This window comes from Trachypithecus francoisi, unplaced genomic scaffold, assembly GCF_009764315.1.
Source record: "Trachypithecus francoisi isolate TF-2019V2 unplaced genomic scaffold, Tfra_2.0 Lachesis_group3, whole genome shotgun sequence".
NCBI lineage: Eukaryota > Metazoa > Chordata > Mammalia > Primates > Cercopithecidae > Trachypithecus > Trachypithecus francoisi.
The window spans coordinates 7550109-7571399 of record NW_022681468.1 but is presented as its reverse complement, the minus strand read 5'-3'; the positions used below and the strand labels follow the sequence as shown (position 1 = coordinate 7571399).

Sequence of the window (21291 nt, the reverse complement as noted above, 5' to 3'; positions counted from 1 at the left end):
CTCCATAAATCCATAGGTTATTAGCTGTTTGCTTTCAGCCAATCCCTTCTTAAAGAGATGTATATTAAGAGAGAGAAAGAGAGAGAACAACAAATGAAAACCATCACTTTGCACTTGACTTTTAGTGCAGTGGTTCTGGAAACACTGTATTCATTATCTCAATTAGAGGAGAAAGAGACCTCAAATACACACAAACCCAAAACGGAGGAGAAAAGCAGGGAAGTAGCGGCTGAGAGATGAGAGGATGAATGCGGACCCCAGGAACAGAAGGCAGTGCCGGTAACAGAGGAAAAAGCCCCATGGACCCTGGAATGCCTCCACCCGGGGAAGCGGCAATGACAGTGATTGCAATAATAATAATCATAGTTATAACAACAATAAAAGTATAGCAGTAATACCTGCTACTATTCAGCCCCTTTCACGGGCCAGCTGCTGCTTACGGCCACACAGTGTAACAGAGAAAGACTCTAAGGTAGGATAAAACAGTAAAGTGTTCCGAAATCAGACTGCCTCCATTTCCTTATCTGTAAAAAGGGGGATGTGAAAAGTGCCTTCCTCACAGAATTGGGGTGAGGGATATTGAAGATGAAGCCCACAATGAACGCTTAGCATAGCACCCCATTATCACTGCTAGCCACCCACTCTGTCATAAGATGGTGTTGTTCTCATGCCACAGGTGGGGAACCAGATGCACACAAAGGCTGGGCTACCCGCCCAAGCCCAAAGCTCAGAAACATCCGAGTCGGGATTTGAACCCAGCCGTTCACCTCTACAGCCCTTATTCTCTCTGCACTCACTCCTGGTGGGTCACACACCAGACTGGCCACATTTCCCAGCACTGTGGATTGTGGGCTCCCTCTGAGATTGGGGGCGGGGGGGTCAGTCTCCCCCAGGAGGTACTGAGAAGGTGAATTCAGCTCTAGAGAGAGACTCGCCCTCAAAGGCCTCAGCAGGCCTCAGGATGGACACACACCACAATCCAGGAAGAATCAGAAAGTTCAGGGAGAGAAATAATCACAAGTGCCCTCACCATAAACACGGAGCATGGGGGGTTGGGAGGGGCCTGTTCTGTGCTGATAGTTCTCCCTGGACTGCACACACACACACACATATACACTCAACAAGCACATATGCACATACATACGTGCTCACACACAAAATCACATGCACACATGCACACATATATATGCACATATACTGCATACACTCAGATATACACATATGTACTCACATATGCACATACAACTATCCACATACATACACACATATACACACACGTGTGCACACACACACAAATACACACATATGCACATATGCTCTCACATCTACACACATACACATGCATGCACATATATACACTCAGACATGTACACACATGCACATCCCCACATTCACATATACACTGACATGCACAAATACCCACATACACATGTGCACACACAAATACGTGTGTGTACATGCACACATATACACAAATATGCATATATACACTCACATGTACACACATGCATGCTCATTTATACACTCAGATATGTACACACATGCATGCTCATATATACACTCAGACATGTACACACGTGCACACCCACACATACACATATGCTGACATATGCAAATACCCACATATACACTCACAAATACACTCACATATACACATGTACACACATGCACATGTATGCACATATACACTCTCACACGTACAAACACACACACATACAGACACACACACACATACAGGGCCTTTTATTACGGATCTGTGCCAGGCACAAGGACCCTGGCAGAGGCAATGGGAAAAACCAGGCAGAAAATTACATGAGGCAATGTTTGGCTCCAAATGAAAAAGCCGTGGAATGTTTTCCCTCAAGTCTTGGTTACTTCTTGCAGGTCCGCTCAGACCCTGTCAGGTCCACCTCATTCGGGGGGAACTCCCACCCCCTGGCCTCTGAGCTGAACCAGCTGCTGTTCTCTCAATGCTACCAGCTTCCAGATGGGGAGTAGCCAGGACATCCCAGGCTCCAGCACCCACAGAAGCCGCGGTAGGCTGGTGGAACACCACTCCTCAAATACAAGCTCAGTAAAACGGTACTCAGAACTGGGCTCCTTAACCTCTGACCCCGCCGCCTGCCACCACCCCCTCCCCACAGGCCTCAGGTGTGCTGACTTGGTGACCTCATCACATGCCAGTGGGGCCCAAGCTCCTCTCCCTGAAAACATGTACCATATCTTAGAAGATGCAAACTAAAAATACTCCTGGCTTCTCAGAGCCAGTTGACAAAAATAATTATATTTTCTTTTAAAATCTGGATATAGGCAAGTGTGTGTCCAGTTATTTTTAGCTCCTATTCAACTCTGTTAATTCTCATAATAATTATTGCAGATTTTTTTTTTTTTTTGAGACAGTCTCGCTTTGTTGCCCAGGCTGGAGTGCACTGGAGCGATCTCAGCTCACTTCAAGCTCTGCCTCCCGGATTCACGCCATTCTCCTGCCTCAGCCTCCCAAGTAGCTGGGACTACAGGCGCCCGCCACCATGCCTGGCTAATTTTGTGTGTCTGTGTGTGTTTTTAGTAGAGACGGGGTTTCACCGTGTTAGCCAGGATGGTCTCGATCTCCTGACCTCGTGATCCGCCCGCCTCGGCCTCCCAAAGTGCTGGGATTACAGGCTTGAGCCACTGTGCCCAGCCGCAGATTTTTTGAAACCATCCCCCCGCCCTATTGTTAATAGCTGTGTTCTGACTCAGCGTGGGGGCAGGGCTGAGGGCCACATGTGACCACACTGCCTTCCACAAACACACAAGTCTGAGTGCTAGCCGAAGGGCCAGGCATTTCAGAATCACCACATTCCTGAGAAAAAAGGAACATGTGTCCATCTTGTCAAAAACCAATTCCAGGTTCAATGCAGGAGACACTTGGGGAATCCCCTGTAAGTGCCTGAACCTGTCCCAGACCTCAGTTCACCGAGGAGACCAGCTGGGTTTCCTGCCCTGGAAGGGCCTAGAATCCAGCAAGAGGCATGCAGAGAAGATTGAATGGGGCCACAGCCAGATCCCAGGACCTGTAAATGTGAACTTATCTGGGGAAAAGATCACTGCAGGTGTGATTAAGTGAAGGCTTTTGACAAGATCATTCCGGACTGTCTAGGTGGGTCCTGAATCCAAAGACAATTGTCTTTTTTATTTTAATTGTTCAGAAGAGAAGACAACCCCAGAGTAGAAAGCTGTGTGCCCACAGAGGCAGGGAATCAGGGAGCACGGCCCTGCCGACACCTCCGGCTTGGACCTGTGGCCTCAAAAACTGTGAGAGAATACATTTCTTTTCTTTCTTTCTTTTTTTTTTTTAGACAGGGTCTCACTGTGTTGCCCAAGGCTGGAGTGCAGTGGCACGATCTCAGCTCATGGCAGCCTTGACCTCCCTGGGCTCAAGGGATCCTCCTGCCTCAGCCTCCCCAGGCATACACCAGGATTACAGGTGTATGCCACCATTCTTGGCTAATTTTTTTAGAGAATGGGTTTCGCCATGTTGCCCAAGCTGGTCTTGAACTCCTGGGCTCAAGAGATCCATGCACCTCAGCCTCCCAAAGTGCTGGGATTACAGGTGTGAGCCACTGCACCCAACCACAGAATCAATTTCTTATTCTTAAGCCACCCAGTCTGTACCCATTTGCTACAGTAGCCCTGGGACACTAATACAGGACAATAGAGAGAAAATACAACCACTAATAAAGATCATTGCAATTACCATCCCCATATACAAAGGACCCAAGGCCACTCACTTGAGATTCCCTGTCCCCAGTCCCTCCCAGCGCAGCCAAGGAGGCAAAACCAGTGTGATGATTCCCATCAGGCGGGGAGACCCCACAAGGCTCAGAGAGGGCCAAAGCGTGCACAGGACACCGAGTGAGCTCCACCTCGCTCCTAGGGATTCTGATTCCAAATACGGGGTACCTTCTGCTACGTCACACTCAAATCAACACCCTGAAGACACAACAGAAAGAACAATGGAAATTGTCCATTTTTAGAATTTTCTTCCCCAAACTATCAAGGTAGCTAAATGTTCAGCTTTGTTTAAAAAAAAAAAAAAAAGCTGTCCTGGGAGACAGAGCTGAGAACTGTCATGGGGAACCATTTCCAAGAGAAAGGGGATTCAAGACCCTCAACTAAAATATACTGAAGGTGGTAGCCCCCAGCAGTCTGGCGGTGACTACAGGTGCCACACCCAGGCTGGCTGAGGCTGGATTCAAATCGCCCTCAGGTTTATGACCCACCTAACTTGGGACAGTTGTCACATACCTGAGAGGCAGGTTCCTTGGCTATCAACTCCAACTGTCCAAAAAACACTACAATTACCCAACAGTCAGGTGAGGATGCGGAGAAATGAGAACCTTTATGCACATTGGTGAGAATGTAAAACGGTGTAGCCACCGTGAAAAACGGTCTAGCAATTCCTCAAAAATTTAAATATAGGATTACCCTTTGATGTAGAAACTCCACTTCCGGGTATAAACCCAAAAGAACTGAAAGCAAGGATTCAAACAGATTACTGTCCACCCATGTTCTTAGCTGTGCCATTCACAATAGCCAAAAGCAGCCCAACTGTCCATCTATGGATGGGTGGATAAGCAAAATGTGGTCTATCCATACGATAGAATATTATTCAGCCTCAAGAAGGAAGGAGATTGTAACATATGCTACAACATGGATGGACCTCGAAGACACTATACTAAGTGAAATGAGCCAGGCACAAAAGGACAAGCACTGTATGATTCCACTTACCTGAGGGACCTAGAATAGTCACATTCAGAGAGACAGAATGGAGAATGGGGCGCTGGGGAGAGGGGAAATGGGAAGTTAGTGTTTAATGGGGCCAGAGCTCTGTTTGGGATGACGGAAAACCTCTGGAAATGGACGGTGGTGATGGTTGCATAACAATTGCAATGTACTTATTGCCACCGAACTGTGCACTTAAAAATGGTTAAAATGGTAAATCTAATGTTTATCTTACCACAATTTAAAAAACTCACAATCGAAGCATTGTGAGAATCACTGGAGATACACAGAAAGCCCACAGCACAGAGTGGACCCTTGATCAGTGGTATTTTTTAAGATTAAAATGCTAATAACTGAGCTGGCTAATAAAACGCAAGGAAATTCATGCAAAAGAACTTGAGTCAGAAAGGACTGGTTAAATACAACACCAAGAGCAGACTCACGCACCCAGCGGGCCTCGCCCCACCAGCTATTCCTCACTTCTTAACAAAGGCAATAATTAAAAACGTCCGGTTCTATGAAGAGATTCCAGTGGCCCCCGTTTCTGCAGGTAGTGACTCCATTTTTGCATTCACTTCCCTGGAGAAGTCCTGAGCCCTCTGATCCCTTCCTTGAGAATCATACAATACTGGCGTTCTAATTACCCAGGGCTCAGGCTGGCCCCGTAGCAGCTCTGTGATTCACGAGCTCACTCCTCTCCCTTGGCTGCTCCTACTCACACCTGCCAGGTACAAGGCCGGGTGGGAGGGGCAGGCCAGGAGCTAGACGCAAGGACAGGAGCAGGATGCCCACGTGGGCCGCAGGCTCGAGGAGGCCTGAATTCAAATCCCGCCTGTGCCGTCCACCAGATGCACAAGGAAAACAAATTTGCATCTGCAAAAACCAGGAGCAGGTCCTGTCACCTCTCACCTGTGAACTATGAAAGGAGCTGCCTGGAAAGCCCAAATTCAGATCTGGGAGAGAAGGCTCCACCTGGGGCACCCCCACCACAGTGAGTTCCTCTAGGGCAAGGACGCTATCATGTCCATTTCTGGATCCCTACACTGTAGCCCAGGGTCTGGCACATGTATGACCAGCATATGAAGGAAGACCTGGGGGACCCTCCCGGGGACCATATCTGAGTTTGATCTGGTTTCCCCGGCATAATGCTGGGCCCCACAGAGGGGCCCCTGCCCACCGAGGGTTCTGTCCCACTTCTTTTTGGGTAAAAGTGGCCAGCCTTGATTATGTTGGAATAAACTATATATCATGGTTTAGACTATTTGGGTTTAATTGTGAAATATACACAGAACACAGCCCCTCTACCCCAACCCTGCCCTCAGGTTTAAAAAGTCAAGTACATTTGGTTCCCCTCTCCCCCCACCATAAAAACAACAAAGAACGCCTCAAGCTTTCTTAAGGGCTATGATTTCTTTCACTCCCCAGCGGGGGGAAAAAAAAATGGATTCCACTGCCCTGTGTACAAAAACAAGGAAGATGCTCATAAGAGAATGTGGCTAGCAGCGTTTTCTGTGTTTCCTCTGCTTTCTCTCATGGGTGTAGACACCGCCTTTTCTGGGTCTTCGTCATCCCCCAGCATCTCCTGGGCACCTGCTGGGACTCAGCCCCGCCCCAGCCACTGGAGAGACAGAGATGAGCCTGGTCGAGGAAATGGACTTGGTCAAGGCTGGTGTGGGACCACATGCCAAGTCCCTGACTCCCAGTCAGACCCCCAAAACCCAATTTGAGGTGATCGGATGAGAAAATCTTGCCCATGCTCTAGCCCTCTTCTTCAAGGTCAAAACTGCCTTCTGGTGGACTGAGGATCGGTGACTTTGTTTCCCTCTACGTCCAGCCAGGGCGGGAGGAAGCTTGGAGTCAGCAGGCCCCTTCCCAGAAGACACCACATCCACACCTGTCACTGCCCACGGTGGACTGGACCCTCGGCCCCACGTTTCCCAGCAGTAAAACCCCAGTAGATGTCCCGACCCTCCCAGCTCCCGTAAGCCCAGTCCTTTCATTTCTTTCTTTTTCTTTCTTTCCTTCCTTCCTTTCCTTTCTTTCTTTCTCTCTTTCTTTCTGCTACAAGTAAACTTTATTTGGTGTAAACGTAATACCACATTTTCAAGTTTCACAATGAGTATTTGACATAAATAATCATTTAAATTAGGAATATAAGTATGCACGGTCACTTGAGCTAATTTGCAGTTCAGGGGCTGGTCCAAGCTTTGTCTGAAAGCTTTTTTCCCCTTTCGGAAAAAGTAGCCCTTCCCTTTGCCTAGTAAGAAACACTGTCAATGGGAGTTGGAAGAAGTTCATAATCCACCTGGAATTCCAGCTGATCTGTGAGAGGACAGCTTTCTGTATTCTAGAAAAATAATATTCTCTTTCAGTTCATTCATTTTTCCCCATGGAAGATAGCGGCACTCTCCTCAACTACTGTCTGTCTCCTTAGCTGCTGCTTATTACATAGGACCATTTTTTAAAAATATAATATCTGCAAAGAGATGTCTTCTGTCCCCTTACCTGCCCCTCATGTCTACCATTTTGTGGAGAAGGTAAGGTGGTGGGAGCCAGGGGCCAGAATTGCTTAGGCACACATTTGATTTCAGGTACAGAGAACACAGATTCTCTGAAAGGAACCCCATGGGAGTCGGGAGCATTTTCCAAAAGTGGTCCGGGTGACCTTCAGTTCACATAATTCGGTTTAATACAGCGCTGCTCCGTGAGGATGAACACGTGAATGCCCCGTTTCCAGAAGCAGCATCACCTTTCATGGAAAACCTATTACTCTCTCACTTCTTCCACATAACACACGGTTATGGACCAGCCGTGGGCCCACGGCACCCTTGGATAAAATGAGAGTCAAAACCACACCAATAATCACGTGGATTCCAACGCAGTCAGGCCCCACTTGTGCTTCATTCAGCTAAAAATCCCTGCAGAAGGTACCCCCGTGCTCAGCAGTGTTAGCACAGGGACAAGCAGTCCTCAGGCGGAGCACCTCTCCATCCTGAGATCTGCTCCTGAGCTGCGCGCCATGGCAATAAGGGAGACAGCACCTGGGCGGCAGCCAATGTATTCATTTTTTTCAAATAGAGAGAGGTGCCATGGAGACATGCATTTCATATCCACTGAGTGAGGAGGCCCTCCATGGGGCACCTCCACCATGGTGAGTTCCTCTAGGGCAAGGACCCTGTCATGCCCATTTCCGGATCCCTCAGTCTAGCCCAGGGTCTGGCACAAGGATGACCAGTGCATGAAGGACGACCTTCAGGACCCTCCCAGGAAATAAATCGGAGTTTCATCTGGTTTTCTACCAGCAGCTCCTTCTCTGTTGTCCACTACAGCCCAATGGGAAGCTGGAGCGGAGAGCTCCGAGCACAGCTGGGAGGCTGGCCAGACCTGAGTCTGAATCTCTGTTTTGAGACTCTCTGTCCAAGTTCTGCTATTTGTGTGCTGTGTGACCCCTGGTGGGTTGTGTGGCCTCTCTGAGCCCCACTATCCTCATAAGCAAAAGGGTGGGGGAGTGCCTCTTCTTGGGAGCGTTATGACGATGAGATGTCATGCCTAGGACTGAGCTGACCCTTTAGCAAACAGTGGCAAGCCCCAGGAATGCTGATGATGTTGGCCCTTCCTCTGCCTTCATTCATACTAAGAAACTCTCCCGGGCAAGTGGCTTTCTAAGAGCTAAGTCATCACCAGTGTGCTGGGTACCCAAGGCACTGTCTCAAAAGGCTTTCCAGCAGCTCAGCTTTCTCCCTCCTTCCCCTCCCACTGGCCTTTTCCCTCTGATTCCCCCAGGCACTGGTCATGGGCTATGGCCACACCCAGATGGTAGCTGTTCATGGGACCTGCCAGTGAAGGGATGGTCAGCAAATACTTCAGTGTTCCCATTTTACAGATGGGGAAACTGAAGCTTGGAGAGAGGAAGTAAGTGGCTAGCCTGGGATCACATACTCACACCCATTCACTGCAAGGGAAGGACCGAGATGGCCCCATCTCTAGAGCTTCCCACCATGCCTGCAGTCTAATATGGGTCCACAATGACATTTAACTTCAAACACGCATCCATGCCACAGAGCCCCACGGGGACAGGGCAACCAGCTGTCAAAGCACAACCCCAGAGTCTCAAACCCACGATGTGCCCAGTGTGCTCCCACTGCAGATAGTAGAGCTGAAGGCCAAGGCGCCCAATGTGGGGCTCCTCAACATCAGAGCTCTACCTGCTGCCCAATCTCACTGCAGGTTTCACACTGAGCCTCATGGTCAGGCAGAGAGCAATCTTTAAGTGGCTTCCACTGGGTGGTGAATTTCTTCTTCTGGTTTTCAATGAAAATTCAAGAGGGGCAGTATGGCCTAGTGGGCAGACCCAGGTATGTGAGTCAGCTCTGCCACCCACATGTCATGGCTTCATCCCCACTGTCTTCCTTGGTTTCTCCATTTATATGATGAAGGGGTTGGAGGAGATGATCTCTTGGGATCCCTGGTCTTGGATTGTTAAAGACTGACTTGACCTCAGGTCACCCAATAACCCATTTCTGGGCCAGTCTGCTGCACACAGAGGGCAATGCCAGCCTCCTCTGCCACTTTCCAAGTCCCTTTAAAGGAGAACGGGGCTGCCTTGCTCTGAGGTCTCTGATGTCCATGGCCAATGCTGCTTCTTCACATCCACTAACTGCTTGAAAGCGCTGCATCCAGCACTGCATTAAAAATTAATTACACATGCTATCTTATTGCCAGTGCATAATGTAATGAGCACCAGCTGTGCTAAACAGCCAAACTCCTTTTTAAGACAGCTATAAAAAAAAAAAAAAAAGGAAAAAAAGAAAGAAAGAAAGAAACTGCACTTCCAAATGCCTCTCCTGTCAGAGCAGAAAAACAGCAACATCTTGTATGGATTTGAACAGAATTCTTTGATTTAGCTCTGCCTTCAGAACGTCTGAAGGGCCAACTCAGAGAGTGAAATGGAATCTGGCGAGGCTGCAGCAATCTCCACTCAGGGATTTGCTGGGGCCTCTTTTATCTAAGGACAGTCATGCTGGTAGGTGCCCCACCCCCAACAGAGCCACAGTGCAGCGCTTCTGTTGTCCCCAACTCCTCAGCTCCTCTGGCCGTTGCTGATGCTGTAGGAAATGTCACTTTCCAGCTATGTGGGATAGGGGACTTTCTGGCATCCACCAAGCCCTGCCACCCTTGGCTACCTCCAGCACTCTGAGAATCAGCCTCCCCCACCCTGGGGGCCTTGCAGCTCTCCATGGCTTTTCCTGGCACTTCCTCCGGTCACAGAAAGAGGCATCTGGGTTTTCAAGGCAGGCAGGCATGGACAGCCTCTGCAGCAGTGTGACCTCAAGAAGCAGGCAGGTGCTAGGGTGGAAGCAATGGCACATGCATGCAGGAAGAGCAACAGCACTGTAAATGCTGGTTTGCGGATGCTGGGACCACCAGCCCTTGGGCAATGTAGACATTGCAAGGCATACAGATGACTCTCTAAATTTTTAATAACTCCCCCGAAAGCCCTTTTCCTACATCGAGCCAGCCCCCATCAACCCTGGGACCTGTCTGGTTAGCCCAGAAGGATCCTAACAACAAACGTTACTTTGCAAAGGGAATCCCACGAGCACGTTTTCCAACCTTCCCATGACGGAGCTCTGCTGTCCACACACACTCACTCACACGGTTCTTTTCGTCTTCACCCCCATACTCACCCCTCCCTCCAGTCTCAGTGGCCGATCTAACGCCCTCCTGGAGTGCCTCTGGCACCCCCTGCACCAGAATCAAGGCGGCACATCAGAAGGGGCCTGGTGAGGTTACCATCGCTGTCTGCATCACCGTTTGGCTTCCCATGGATCCTCCGGTGTTAATCAAACCCAGTCCAGAATGAAACTACAGCTTGCTTCTTGTTCTGATATGAAATGTGCAAAGCACACACCATATCATTAACATAAAACTTCCAGAAATAAGGCCACTTTCCAGGCAGACTGTATTAATTGCATCAGGCTTCCACAGCTAGGGTGGTCTAATCCACGGCGCCCCATTGGACGGCTCTGGTTATAAAACCAACACAAAATGAACACTGGGATATAATTGAAGGAGGAGAAAAGGATAGATTCTATGGTTAAACCCTACTATTTACTTACAGGTATTCTTTTATCTTTATTGTCCCTTTAACCCATGCCAAGAAACCCCAGACTAGTTAAATAACACAGCAAGCACAATTTCAGTAGAAAAGTAAATTGAATTTAACTTTACAAGATTGCCCTGTGATTTCAGCATATACTAATGACTGCAACTGACTCCCTCTATTAAAGCCAAACACTTCCATTTCCCTGAGCTGGGATCCTGTGTGTTCTTGCGTGAGACCTTGAACTTCACCAAGTACACGTATTAATCACTGTGGCTGATGACCATTTGCAGCTTTTAAATATGCAATGAAGTGTCTCAGTTCCTATTCCACCTCCCAAAGCTGGTACATGAGCTGAGCCAGCCAAGAGGCTAAATACTTTTAAGAATGGAAAGCGAGGATCCAGCTTGTAGCGAGACCTGATGGAGTCTCAATGTTGTGAAACCCCTTCGGCTCGTGCATGGACTCTAACTTCGACAGGGCTCACTCGGCACATGGCGTTGTTCTCAGCACCTGGCCCATATGATCTCACACAATCCCCAGAACGACCCTTCAGAGCCTGTCCTATCCGTAGCTCCATTTTATAGATGGGGAAACTGAGGAATGGAGAAGGGAAATGACTATGCGGGGCAGAACAGCCTTCACCCCCAAGCAATCTCATACACTTGACGACCGCCTTCCAATCGTGGAAGCCTCAGAACAGGGAAGGGTCCCAGCATGCGGGGCACAAAGCCCAAGAGTGTCCAAACCATTCTCTGAATGCCCCACGCCCTGCCCTGGGAACCTAGCTTGTAGCACTGTGCTACAAGCTAGCCCCATGCTCACTCCACCCACAGCAGCTCCACGCTGACCTGTCTCAGAAAATAACACGAGCCTCATTTTCAAATGTTGCATACATACACATATACATACAACGATGTATTTTTACAGAAGGGGAAACCGAGGCAATGACTTCTTTAGGGCCTCTGGCCAGGTGAAGCAAAGACCAGGACCACAGTCTGAGGCTCTTGACCCCACAGCCACTGTGCCAAATCCTCTATGTGAAATTTCTCGGGAAGAAATTTCAGTTCCCAGGAATGCCTACACTCAAAGCCCCACATTCCTTCAGCAGGGTCAAAAAGAGTCAGGATCCCCGAGTCCCTTCTCCGCAGTGCGACCGTTGGAAGGAGGTCTAGGCTTGGGGTCTCGGGAGGCAGGACCACCTGGGATGCTGCCAGCCCAGGGTGTGCACAAACACACATACCTGTGTGGTTTTCTCCCCCCGGTAAAATCACATCCTTCTATAAATAACTGTGGATGCAGTAACAGGCATGCAATTAACCTGTGTGAAACATGTTTACACTGGGGTTCTCCGTATTAATTTGAAGAGATGGGTTCAGTGCATCCTGATCTGAAAAGGGACAAAACCAAGTAAGGCCGGCAGGCCCATTCCATCTTTACAAAGGCCTGCTTCTTCCTAACGGGCTACTGGGAACTTAATGACTCCATTCCAACTACTAATTAAACAGGCACTAAAAACACTTAAGCAAACAGCCCTGTGCTAGGGACACAAACCACAAAGGGACAAAAAAAAACACCAGAATAGGATAGTTTCAGGTATTGAAACTGATCGGGAAACATGGTAGTGCAAGCTGGTGCGGGCCAATGAACTGGGACCGAATGAAAACAGAGAACTGTACTGGACATGGTGGTAGAGGGCAGGAGGTAAGAGCAGGCTCCTTAGAAGGGTCTCCTGGAGCAGTCCTAGGGGCTCAGCCTCCTGCAGTCCCAACCCCAGGAACAGGATACTGTCCTTCCTCATGCCCCTCCCAGAGCACTGCAATCAAGCATTGGTTGCTCACAGGCTCTGAGTCCTGGCAGCTCTCAAGGCCTAAAATCTAAAAAGGCCTTTAATGCCAGATGAAGAGCCAAAGCCAAAGATGCGGCAGGTGCTGGATGGACAGCCTGGGATCAAATCCCACCTCCGCCACTCCCTCCCTCCCTGCTCCTCTTTCCCCTTCTGCAGGTCCCCATTCTCTGCCCTCCCCACCACTAGACTGCAAGCTACAAGAGGGCAGGGACCCACCTGCCGACTCCCTGTGTGTGCACAGTGCTACAAGCTAGGGACCTTCCAAATGGCTTCAAGCTAAAGAATGAATAAATGGATGGATCGATGGATGGATGAATGGATGGATGGATGGATGGATGGATGGATGGATGGATGCATGCATGCATGCATGGATGGATATACGGATGGATGGATGGATGGATGGATGGATGGATGGATGGATGAATGGATGGATGGATGGGTGGATGGATGGATGCATGGATGGATGGATGCATGGATGGACGGAGGGATGGATGTGAGCTGTAAGAACTCAACGTCTCCGAACATTTTCTCATCTGCAAAGTGAGGAGAGTGAAGTATTAGGGTTGCTGTGAGGGTTAAATTCAAGAAGGCACACAAATGCCCAGCACAATGCAGCACACAGCAGGCCCTCCATAAACAGTCCTCATAAGGATCCTAGTGGCACATATGAGGACTTGCTGATGGCAGAGTCCCCCAGAGCCAAGTCAGTGGAAAGCTCATTCAACCTCCCGTGGATGTCAGCAGAGGCAGTGTGGCTCCACAGGAAGAGGGGTGGCCTTTCAGGAGGCATCCAAGGACAAATCCCCGTTCTGCCACCCTGGCCAGCCACTCTCCCTCCCCGAGCCTTTGCTTCTCCATCTGCAAAATGGGGATGGTAACAGCTCCTGCTCAGCACCATACAAAGATGCTAAGCGGGCCTGGCCACATGAGGGAAGGGCTCAGTCCTCTAGCTGAGTCTCATCTACTTCAGCAACTTCTAAGTAGGGCCAACAGAGGGTTAAGCAAAGCCCTGGGTGAGCCTCTGGCGAGATCAGATTTCTGTACCACAGAACTCGACCGCGTCCAGTAAAAAACACTCAGGCTGATCTTTGATAGCACGGCCCCCCCAGTGGCTGCAGGGGCTGCAGCGCTAATGACAGGAAGCCAAGGGAGCAGGGCAACCACCCAGACAGAGCAGGCAAGCGAGCAGGGCCTTCCACAGACTCACAGAACAGATCTACTGAGCCAGGACAGGAGCCCCGAGCACCTGGGGACCAGCACAGCCCAGAGAAGGGAGCCAGCGTCTTTGCAAGTGGTTCCGACTCCTTCCCAGGAGATTTTGGGTTCTGCTTTGTGCATTTAAGGCACAAGTCCAGTAAGAAACCAGAACTCCCTCTTGGAAGCAAGATCCTATGATGTCACCACCTGTCACAGCAGGGAAGGTATACTAAAGGCTCCAGGCCACCCTACAAGGGAGCTCTGGAGCCCAGGGAGCTCTGCATCTTGGAGCAGGGGCTGCCTGTGGCCTTTTACAGAGTTGTGGCCATGGCCTTTTGCAGAGCTGTGGCTCCAACAGGGACCGTCCCTGGGGACAGCTTCAATTAAAAACAAAACCTGCCCAATAAAAATTGTCTTCCTTTCACAACTCAAGTCAAGAGAAAGCCTGCAACATGCCTAGTGACAAAGCAGGGACCAATCAAATCTGCCCCAGCTCTGCACCCCCCTCTCCTTTCCTGCCCCTGCCACAGAAACCAGGCCACGGCCGCTCACCACATGTGTCTGTGTCAGCATCCTGGCTTACGTGGCCACAGTGCTTTCACACCAGGCCCTACCGAGATGCTGGGGGGATAGACTTGTGAGAGGGCCCTCTGCCCTTGAATTCCCAGGGACTCCAAGGATTCCCAGAGACCCTAGGCAGAACAAGATCTTGGGTTCCACTTGGGGAGAGGCAAGGCATGTAGAGGAGGCCAGTTTGTGTCGCCACACTGCCCCATCTGCCCATCTGTAGAATGGGCAGCCACACCGCCCTCCCAGGAGAGCAGGATGAGTCGGCACAAACAGCTGTGTCTGGGTCTGGCCCAGAGCCGGACGCACAGCAGGTACTCAGCCCCCACCCCCACCCCTCACACACCCCACAGTGTTTCACTCCCTCTCGTGGCTGGCCGCAGCAGCTTTTTAAGAGGCTCCTTTTGAGCTACTTTTTTTCTTTTTCAAAGCTAATGGGCAACACATTCTCCCAAAGAGAAACTCAGCATTTTGGACGGCTCCAGCAATGTACACAGACAACCAAGGAATCTTCCCCTAGCCTTGTCTTGGCGGGGCAGGGGGTTGTCTGGGGTGGGGGAAGGGGTGGCAGTGGCAAGGGCAGAAGAAAATATCAGATGTTAAGTGTTATCCAATTAAGCTGTAGCTAAACAACCCAAAGAAGCGGGATTGGGAGGCTGGGGAATGCATTCTGGGAGCAAGACTCTCAGAATGGGTGGGGGCACCATGGGGGACTCCTGACCAAGGGGCACCGGGCCCTGGCTCATAGTTCAGCGAACATTCTTTACCACTTCCCCTGGCACCCCGAAAAACCTTCTGGTTGGGAGCTGCCCTTCCTCCCTGGGTCCCCACCTTGCTCCAGCGCTGCCCATGGCACAACCCGCCATCCCGGGGGCCCACCCCCCACCGCGGCGTCGTCTGTTACCTGACAACTGACACTGGCATCCAAAGGGAGCCTCCGTCTGACCCTCACCCTGAGTCCCGTCACCCGAGACCGGGCGCGCGCTGCAGCACGGCAGGGGGAGGCAGGGCGGGAGAGCGCCCAGGGCACGCAGAGGTGAAGTGATCACGGATGAGTGAGGGTGGGAGGAGGCAGCTATGGGGGCCACCGCTGGCAGCTGGGCAGGCCTGCACGGCCCTGGAGAAAAAACAATAGAAAAGACTGGTCAGTCGGGCCCTGGACTGTGTGAGAGGCACAGGGTGGGATGGGGCTCGGGGCGTGGGGCTTGGCTCAGGCCACCCTTCGGGGGTGGGAGGTCCCCAGGGTGCCAGGCCCTGCAGGGAAGGCAATTGGGACACAGACGAGGGAATGGGCTCGAGGAGGTTGGCAGGGGGCACTGGGGAGGGCCCTGTTTCCACAGCTGCCAGGCTGGGCTGTCGGGGAGGCAGGACTCCGCCTCTGAGGGCCTAGTGCAGGGGGCTGGGTGAATGGGGGCTGTCAGGGCCCCACTCTCAGGAAGGACCCCCCACGTGGGGGCCTCTGGAGCAATCAAACAGGTTCCATTTGGGGATTTGTTTCCAAAACTTCAGGCTACCCCTCCCTGGAAGAGCTGGGAAGCGCAGAGCCTCCCCTGTTTGCTATAGCAGGATGGGCTGTTGGTACAGGCCCGGGACACCTCAGGTCTGCCTCCAGGTGTCTGGGCACTGTTAGCCTCCTGCCTGGCAGACCACCAGCTGGGGGCTCTCTCCAGCCCCGAGCACTGAGCATGCTGCATCCAAGCCCCAATGCCCTTCAGAAGGTTCACACCCCCCACCACACCCCAAGAAAACCCTGGCGCTGCTCACCCCCTCCTAATGTCTCGGCCTGGCTTGGGAGGCCTCCCGCCATGTGACAGCAAGGACACAGGGCCAGGGCCAACCCCGCCTCTGCCCAGCCCCACAGCTCGCTCAGCTCTGCGGCAAGGCCTGCGTTTGATTTAGCCGTTTATCTTAAATGGCTAAGAGACCACCAGGGCAAAACATTTGTGTGAAGCCCTTGCCAAAACCACAAGTGAAGAAGCCCAAATTCCCTGGGTAAATAATTGAGCAGGGAAGCATCAGAAAGACAAAAAGGAAACGTCAACAAGAGGATGGGCAGCTGGGCCCAGCCAGCTTTGCCAGGGAGGCCCAGCACAGGTCTGCATGGGTGGGAGTCTGCCCACTCCAGGGCCCCCACGTGGATTCCCCCATCGCAAGGAGAGCCACGGGACCCTGCAAGCCACCATGAGCCAGGAGCCTGTCAGCCTTCATTGGACTGAACTTCCTAACACACTGACGCGGGCTGTGGCTTAGAATACCCATTACACAGACCAGGAAACTGATGGCATGACTGCAGAAAACTGCAGGCATCAGCAGCCCCATCCAAACCCCAGCTGTCTGGCCCGAGAACCAGGGTTCTCTCTGTAGCCCTGGTTTCGCTAAAACATGGGTGATCCAGGATCAAGGCATCAGGGTGTTTAAGAAGACCCCCTGCTTAGGGATTGCAAGCTGTCAGTGTCCTGTCAAGAGGTCAAAGTTAACATTAACACTGCTCGGACCCCTCTGAGCCAACAAAGACTTCATACTAGTTAGGCCTAGGGCCCAGGGTATTTTTGAGCTGGGGATAGCCCTGGAAGGATGTGGCTGAGGAACCAGTAAACAGTTTCAGCCTCAGATGCTGATGGGAAAGCCATGCTAGATTTAGTGACGTCCCTCAAGGAAGGTCAGGACCTGCCTCCTCCTGGAAGCCTGCCGTAGCCTGAACCTCCCAGCACTGGACGCTGCATTTGATCCTGTCCACACATGGTCTCAAATCCCTATGTAGGCCTTCCCTGCAGACCACCGAGGGCTCTGGGTCATCCATCGTCATGACAGCCACCTCACTCAGCAGAGATCCACATTCCACTGGGGGAAAACTGAGGCTCAGGGAGATCTGAGACTGGAACCCAGTTGTGTCCCCAAAGCCCGCAATGCTCTGCTTCCCTCTAGGGCTGCAAGTGGGTAAGTGACCGTGGGTCCTGGGATCTCTAGAGCAAGGGCCGCGTAGTGGGCGGAAGTCTGAGATCCCTGGGCTCAATCCAGCCATGGGAAGTTGCAAAGGCCAAACCCAGGCTCCGGTCCCTGGGTTCTGGGTGAGGCCACGACACAGCCAGCACCATTTATCATGACTGAGAAACCAGCAGAAGCACCTGGAGGCCTGGTAAGGGATGTCCCAGGTGCTAAGGAGCTGACTCTGTCTCCATGATGGGAGGAACAGTTGCAGAGCAGGTAAAAACAGGCATCTGGCCACGCCCTTCTCCTGGAAACATGCAAGGTGGGGCTCAGGCCAGGGTCTGTAAAGGCGATGTCACACACCACGTTTTGCTCCCTGCATAGGGATCAGAGGCTAGGCCGCCCTGGACAACTTTCCCCAGAGCCTCACTAGGAATTCTGACCTTGTTGAAGTCCACCTGCTCCCGGGGCCGGCTCAACTGAGGCAGGGGAGCGGGGCAGCCGGAAGAGAGGCTTCTAATCCCAAGCTCTGCAGGGCCTCTCTCTGAGGCTCCCAGAGCATCTTCTACCCTGGGAGAGGTTTCCCCATGGAGCAGCTTAAACCCAGAGCCCTTCCCAAAGGTGCAACTCAAGAAATCTGAAGCTGCTGCAAAAGCCCAAAGCGATGAAAGGAGCCACATACTGCATAATTCCATGGATATGAAATGTTCAGAAGGGGCGAATCCACGGACACAGCGAGCAGTGGTTGCCAGGGGCTGGGGGGAGCCGGTAGGGGTGGGAGGGGTGGCTAATGGGTATGGAGTTTCTTCCGGGGGTGATGAAAATGCTCGGGACTTAGGAGTGACGGCTGCACGACATTGTGAACAGATTCAAAACCACTGATTGTACACTTTAAAATGGTCAATTTTACATCCTGTGAATCTTAACTTAAAAAAAAAAACAGCCTCAATACCTGTCCCAGGCTACCTCCCAGCCCCCACCCTTCCTCAGAGGAAGGCTATTTGCCTTTAAAAGCATAGCTGGGAAATCCAGAAAGCACTTAAGGAGCCCTTGAGACCTGGGGACAGGGTATGCACCCACACACGCACAGAGGAAGCCACCAGAGCTCCCAGGCCTCACAGCCAGAGGACCGTATTCAAATTCCTCCTCGGCAGTCTCCTGGCCTCATGACCGACGGTGAGTCACTTTCTCAGAGCCTCAGCTCCCTCAACTTTAAAGGAAGAGTAAGGTCAGCCCTGAGCTAGAGCCAGGGATCCAGGAAACACTCACCAAATAGTCACTATCATTCTCTTACTTTTCATTCTGAAACTTTCCCCACTCCCTACGGTCCTTTCCAAGGCATCATCACTGCTCAGCAAAGAAAGCAAGAGGATGTGCTCTGAACACAGCAAATCACCCTACAAAGACCTGCAAGACACTCCTAAAAAAACGCTTTCTTTGGAGGTCTATGCACAAAAAAAAAAAAAAAAGTCTAAATATAAGGCCCCTAAAATCCCGCTTCTTAGGCTCCAAAACAGGGCAATGATAGATAAGCTCATTCTTGATGCCTTCACGGGTTTAAGCATTCCACAGGGGTCTGTCACCCGTCTCTCTTCCAGAGGGACTTTGCAGATGTTCCGGCTCTGTTCCTCACACATGCGCACTCACCCAGCGAACACGCCCACCGCCAAGGAGCGTGGAGACACAAAAACGCCTGGAAAAGCCCCAGTCCTGTTTTGGGGGGAATTCGTGCCTTTCCCACCCCTGAAGCCTCTGGGGCGTCCCCTCCCAAATGGGAGGATTACAGATTCCATGTTCAGAGCTAGAGAGAGGTGGTCTGGAATACACTGTGCAGGAGACGTGTATTTTTCTCCCTACTGGTGCCTTTCAATTGATACATTTTTTTTTAAGCTGAGAACTCCTACCGATAGTGCAGAAATGAGTCATAGATCAAGGAAGGAGACAGCCAGGGAGGCAGCGCGCGTGAGTGAGGGACACTGGCAAGGGAACCTGACAGTCCCCGCGCCCCCTCCCCCCATGCCAAGACATTAATTCTCACAAGTCGGAGAAAATTACTATGCATGAATGCAAAAAGCATGATCAGGAGTAATTAACATGGCTTCATATGCAAATTTTATTAATGCAGAAGTACAAAGTCATTATGCAAATGAAACTTACGTCAACTCTCTTGACAAATATTCATCTCTGAGGCTCAAGTTTCTCCCTTTTTATTTATTTATTTATTTATTTTTCTCCCCCCCCCCCACTTTTATCTTGGGCTTTTTTTTTTTTTTTTGGTTGGGGGAAGGACAGCGGGGGGAAGGAGGTGGCGCTGGTGGACGCTACAGCGGTGGCAGCAGCAAGCCACAAGGACTATTTGATAAGTTTGCAAAGTTGTTTTCCAACCAGAGAAATTTATTCTTGCATTGTTGATTTTTTTTTTTCTTTTTTTGGTTGTTGGCAGGTACAAGACAGCTCATAGGAGAAGGGGAAAAAAATTAAAAAAATAAAAAAAAGCTCTGGGCAGCAGGCAGCCAATCAAAACGCCAGAGCCTGTAATGAGGGCGATTGATGGCTGTTTGGCTTTTACTGCAGGGTAATGAACTAGAATTCAGTCTGAGGAGGGGGAAAAATATGAATATTCATGAGACTGTGCTCCTGCCTTTGATGATTAAAGAAATTTTTAATATTCAAATAAGCGCTTGCCAAGTGATTAACAAAGAACAAGCACGCAGAAATATGGAAATGGGAGCCGGGAAAGATTTGAGAGGCAAACGCACTGTGCAGGGAAGGCAGCGCCAAATTTCATAAACAAGATAGGCAGATAACCCAATTCGCACGCGGGCAAATAAAAATATTTCTTTCTGATCACTTAAATATTTTGCCAGCTACTTTGTCTTAAGGATGATAGAAAAAAATGCTATGTATTAAGAGGGTGAGGGGGGAAAGAAATAACATGAAGTCAAATGCCTGGCTCGCATTTAAAAATCATTATCCTGATCCTAGCTCATCTTCTCCCACCCCAACGGGAAATTAGGATTCTTTTTCCGGTTTGCTACAGAGGGAAGATGGAGAAGCCAGCACAGACTTGAAAACCCCAATGTGTGAGATTCAGGCCTGCCTGTTCTGGGTAGGCACAGGCATGAACTGTGGTCATCTGGCACTTCTAGTCTGGTCCAGAGGGAACCTTGATGTCTAGAGGAGAAGGGATGTGACACTGGAGAGCTCAGGCCTCCTGGAGGCTCAGGCCCTGGTCTAAACACAAGGAGAAGATGGTCTTCGGGAGAGCAGGGGGCACCTCTTGAGAAGCTGAAAGGATGCAGACCTTCAGCACAGGGCCTGGCCTGGGGATCTTCAGGCTGTAAGGAAAAGCCCCTCCACCCATCCCAACGGCTCCAAGAGCTGTCTGCTAAGACTGCACGCTCATATTTTAACAGCTCCACCATGGGTTCACATTGAAGCACATAATAACTGTATTAGCTGGTAAAATGATCCTGCAGTTAAAATACATCTAATTAGCAGCCCATGACATCCACTTTGGCAGTTTCCTATTTGAAAGAAGTGGAGTGCTACCTTAAATGAGACAGGTACTGGGTGTTCACCTGACAAGACCGGCCTTCTCATCATTTGTCTTTCTCTCAATTCCCTTTTTTTGGGGGGGTTGTGGGGGGTGTAGAGGGGGAGTGGCTGAGACAGCAGGAATAGAGAAGAACAATTTTAGGGAGCCTTCTTCGTTTGCTCACTTTCAGAGCTACACAGGTCTTTGGGGGTGGGGGTGACTCAAAAAATAAATTTCTTCACTCCACAGGTATTATTTCATTTCTTTCTTTCTTTTTTTTTTTTTTAGTTTTTTGTTTTGTTTTGTTTTTTGTTTTTGAGATGGAGTCTCGCTCTGTCGCCCAGG

General features: G+C 50.6%; 1 protein-coding gene across 7 annotated transcripts in view; it reads right to left on the bottom strand.

Moving 5' to 3' along the window:
* Positions 1 to 21291, bottom strand: part of BCL11B (BAF chromatin remodeling complex subunit BCL11B) — a 102997-nt gene that overhangs the window by 46412 nt on the left and 35294 nt on the right. For 3 of the 7 annotated variants that reach the window (XM_033191373.1, XM_033191374.1, XM_033191378.1), the window contains one exon: positions 15385 to 15597. The exons of the other annotated variants lie outside the window; for them this stretch is intronic. In XM_033191373.1, the coding sequence (XP_033047264.1) occupies positions 15385 to 15597 (213 nt within the window). The remainder of the gene's footprint in view (positions 1 to 15384; positions 15598 to 21291) is intronic. 7 annotated transcript variants of the gene reach the window in all.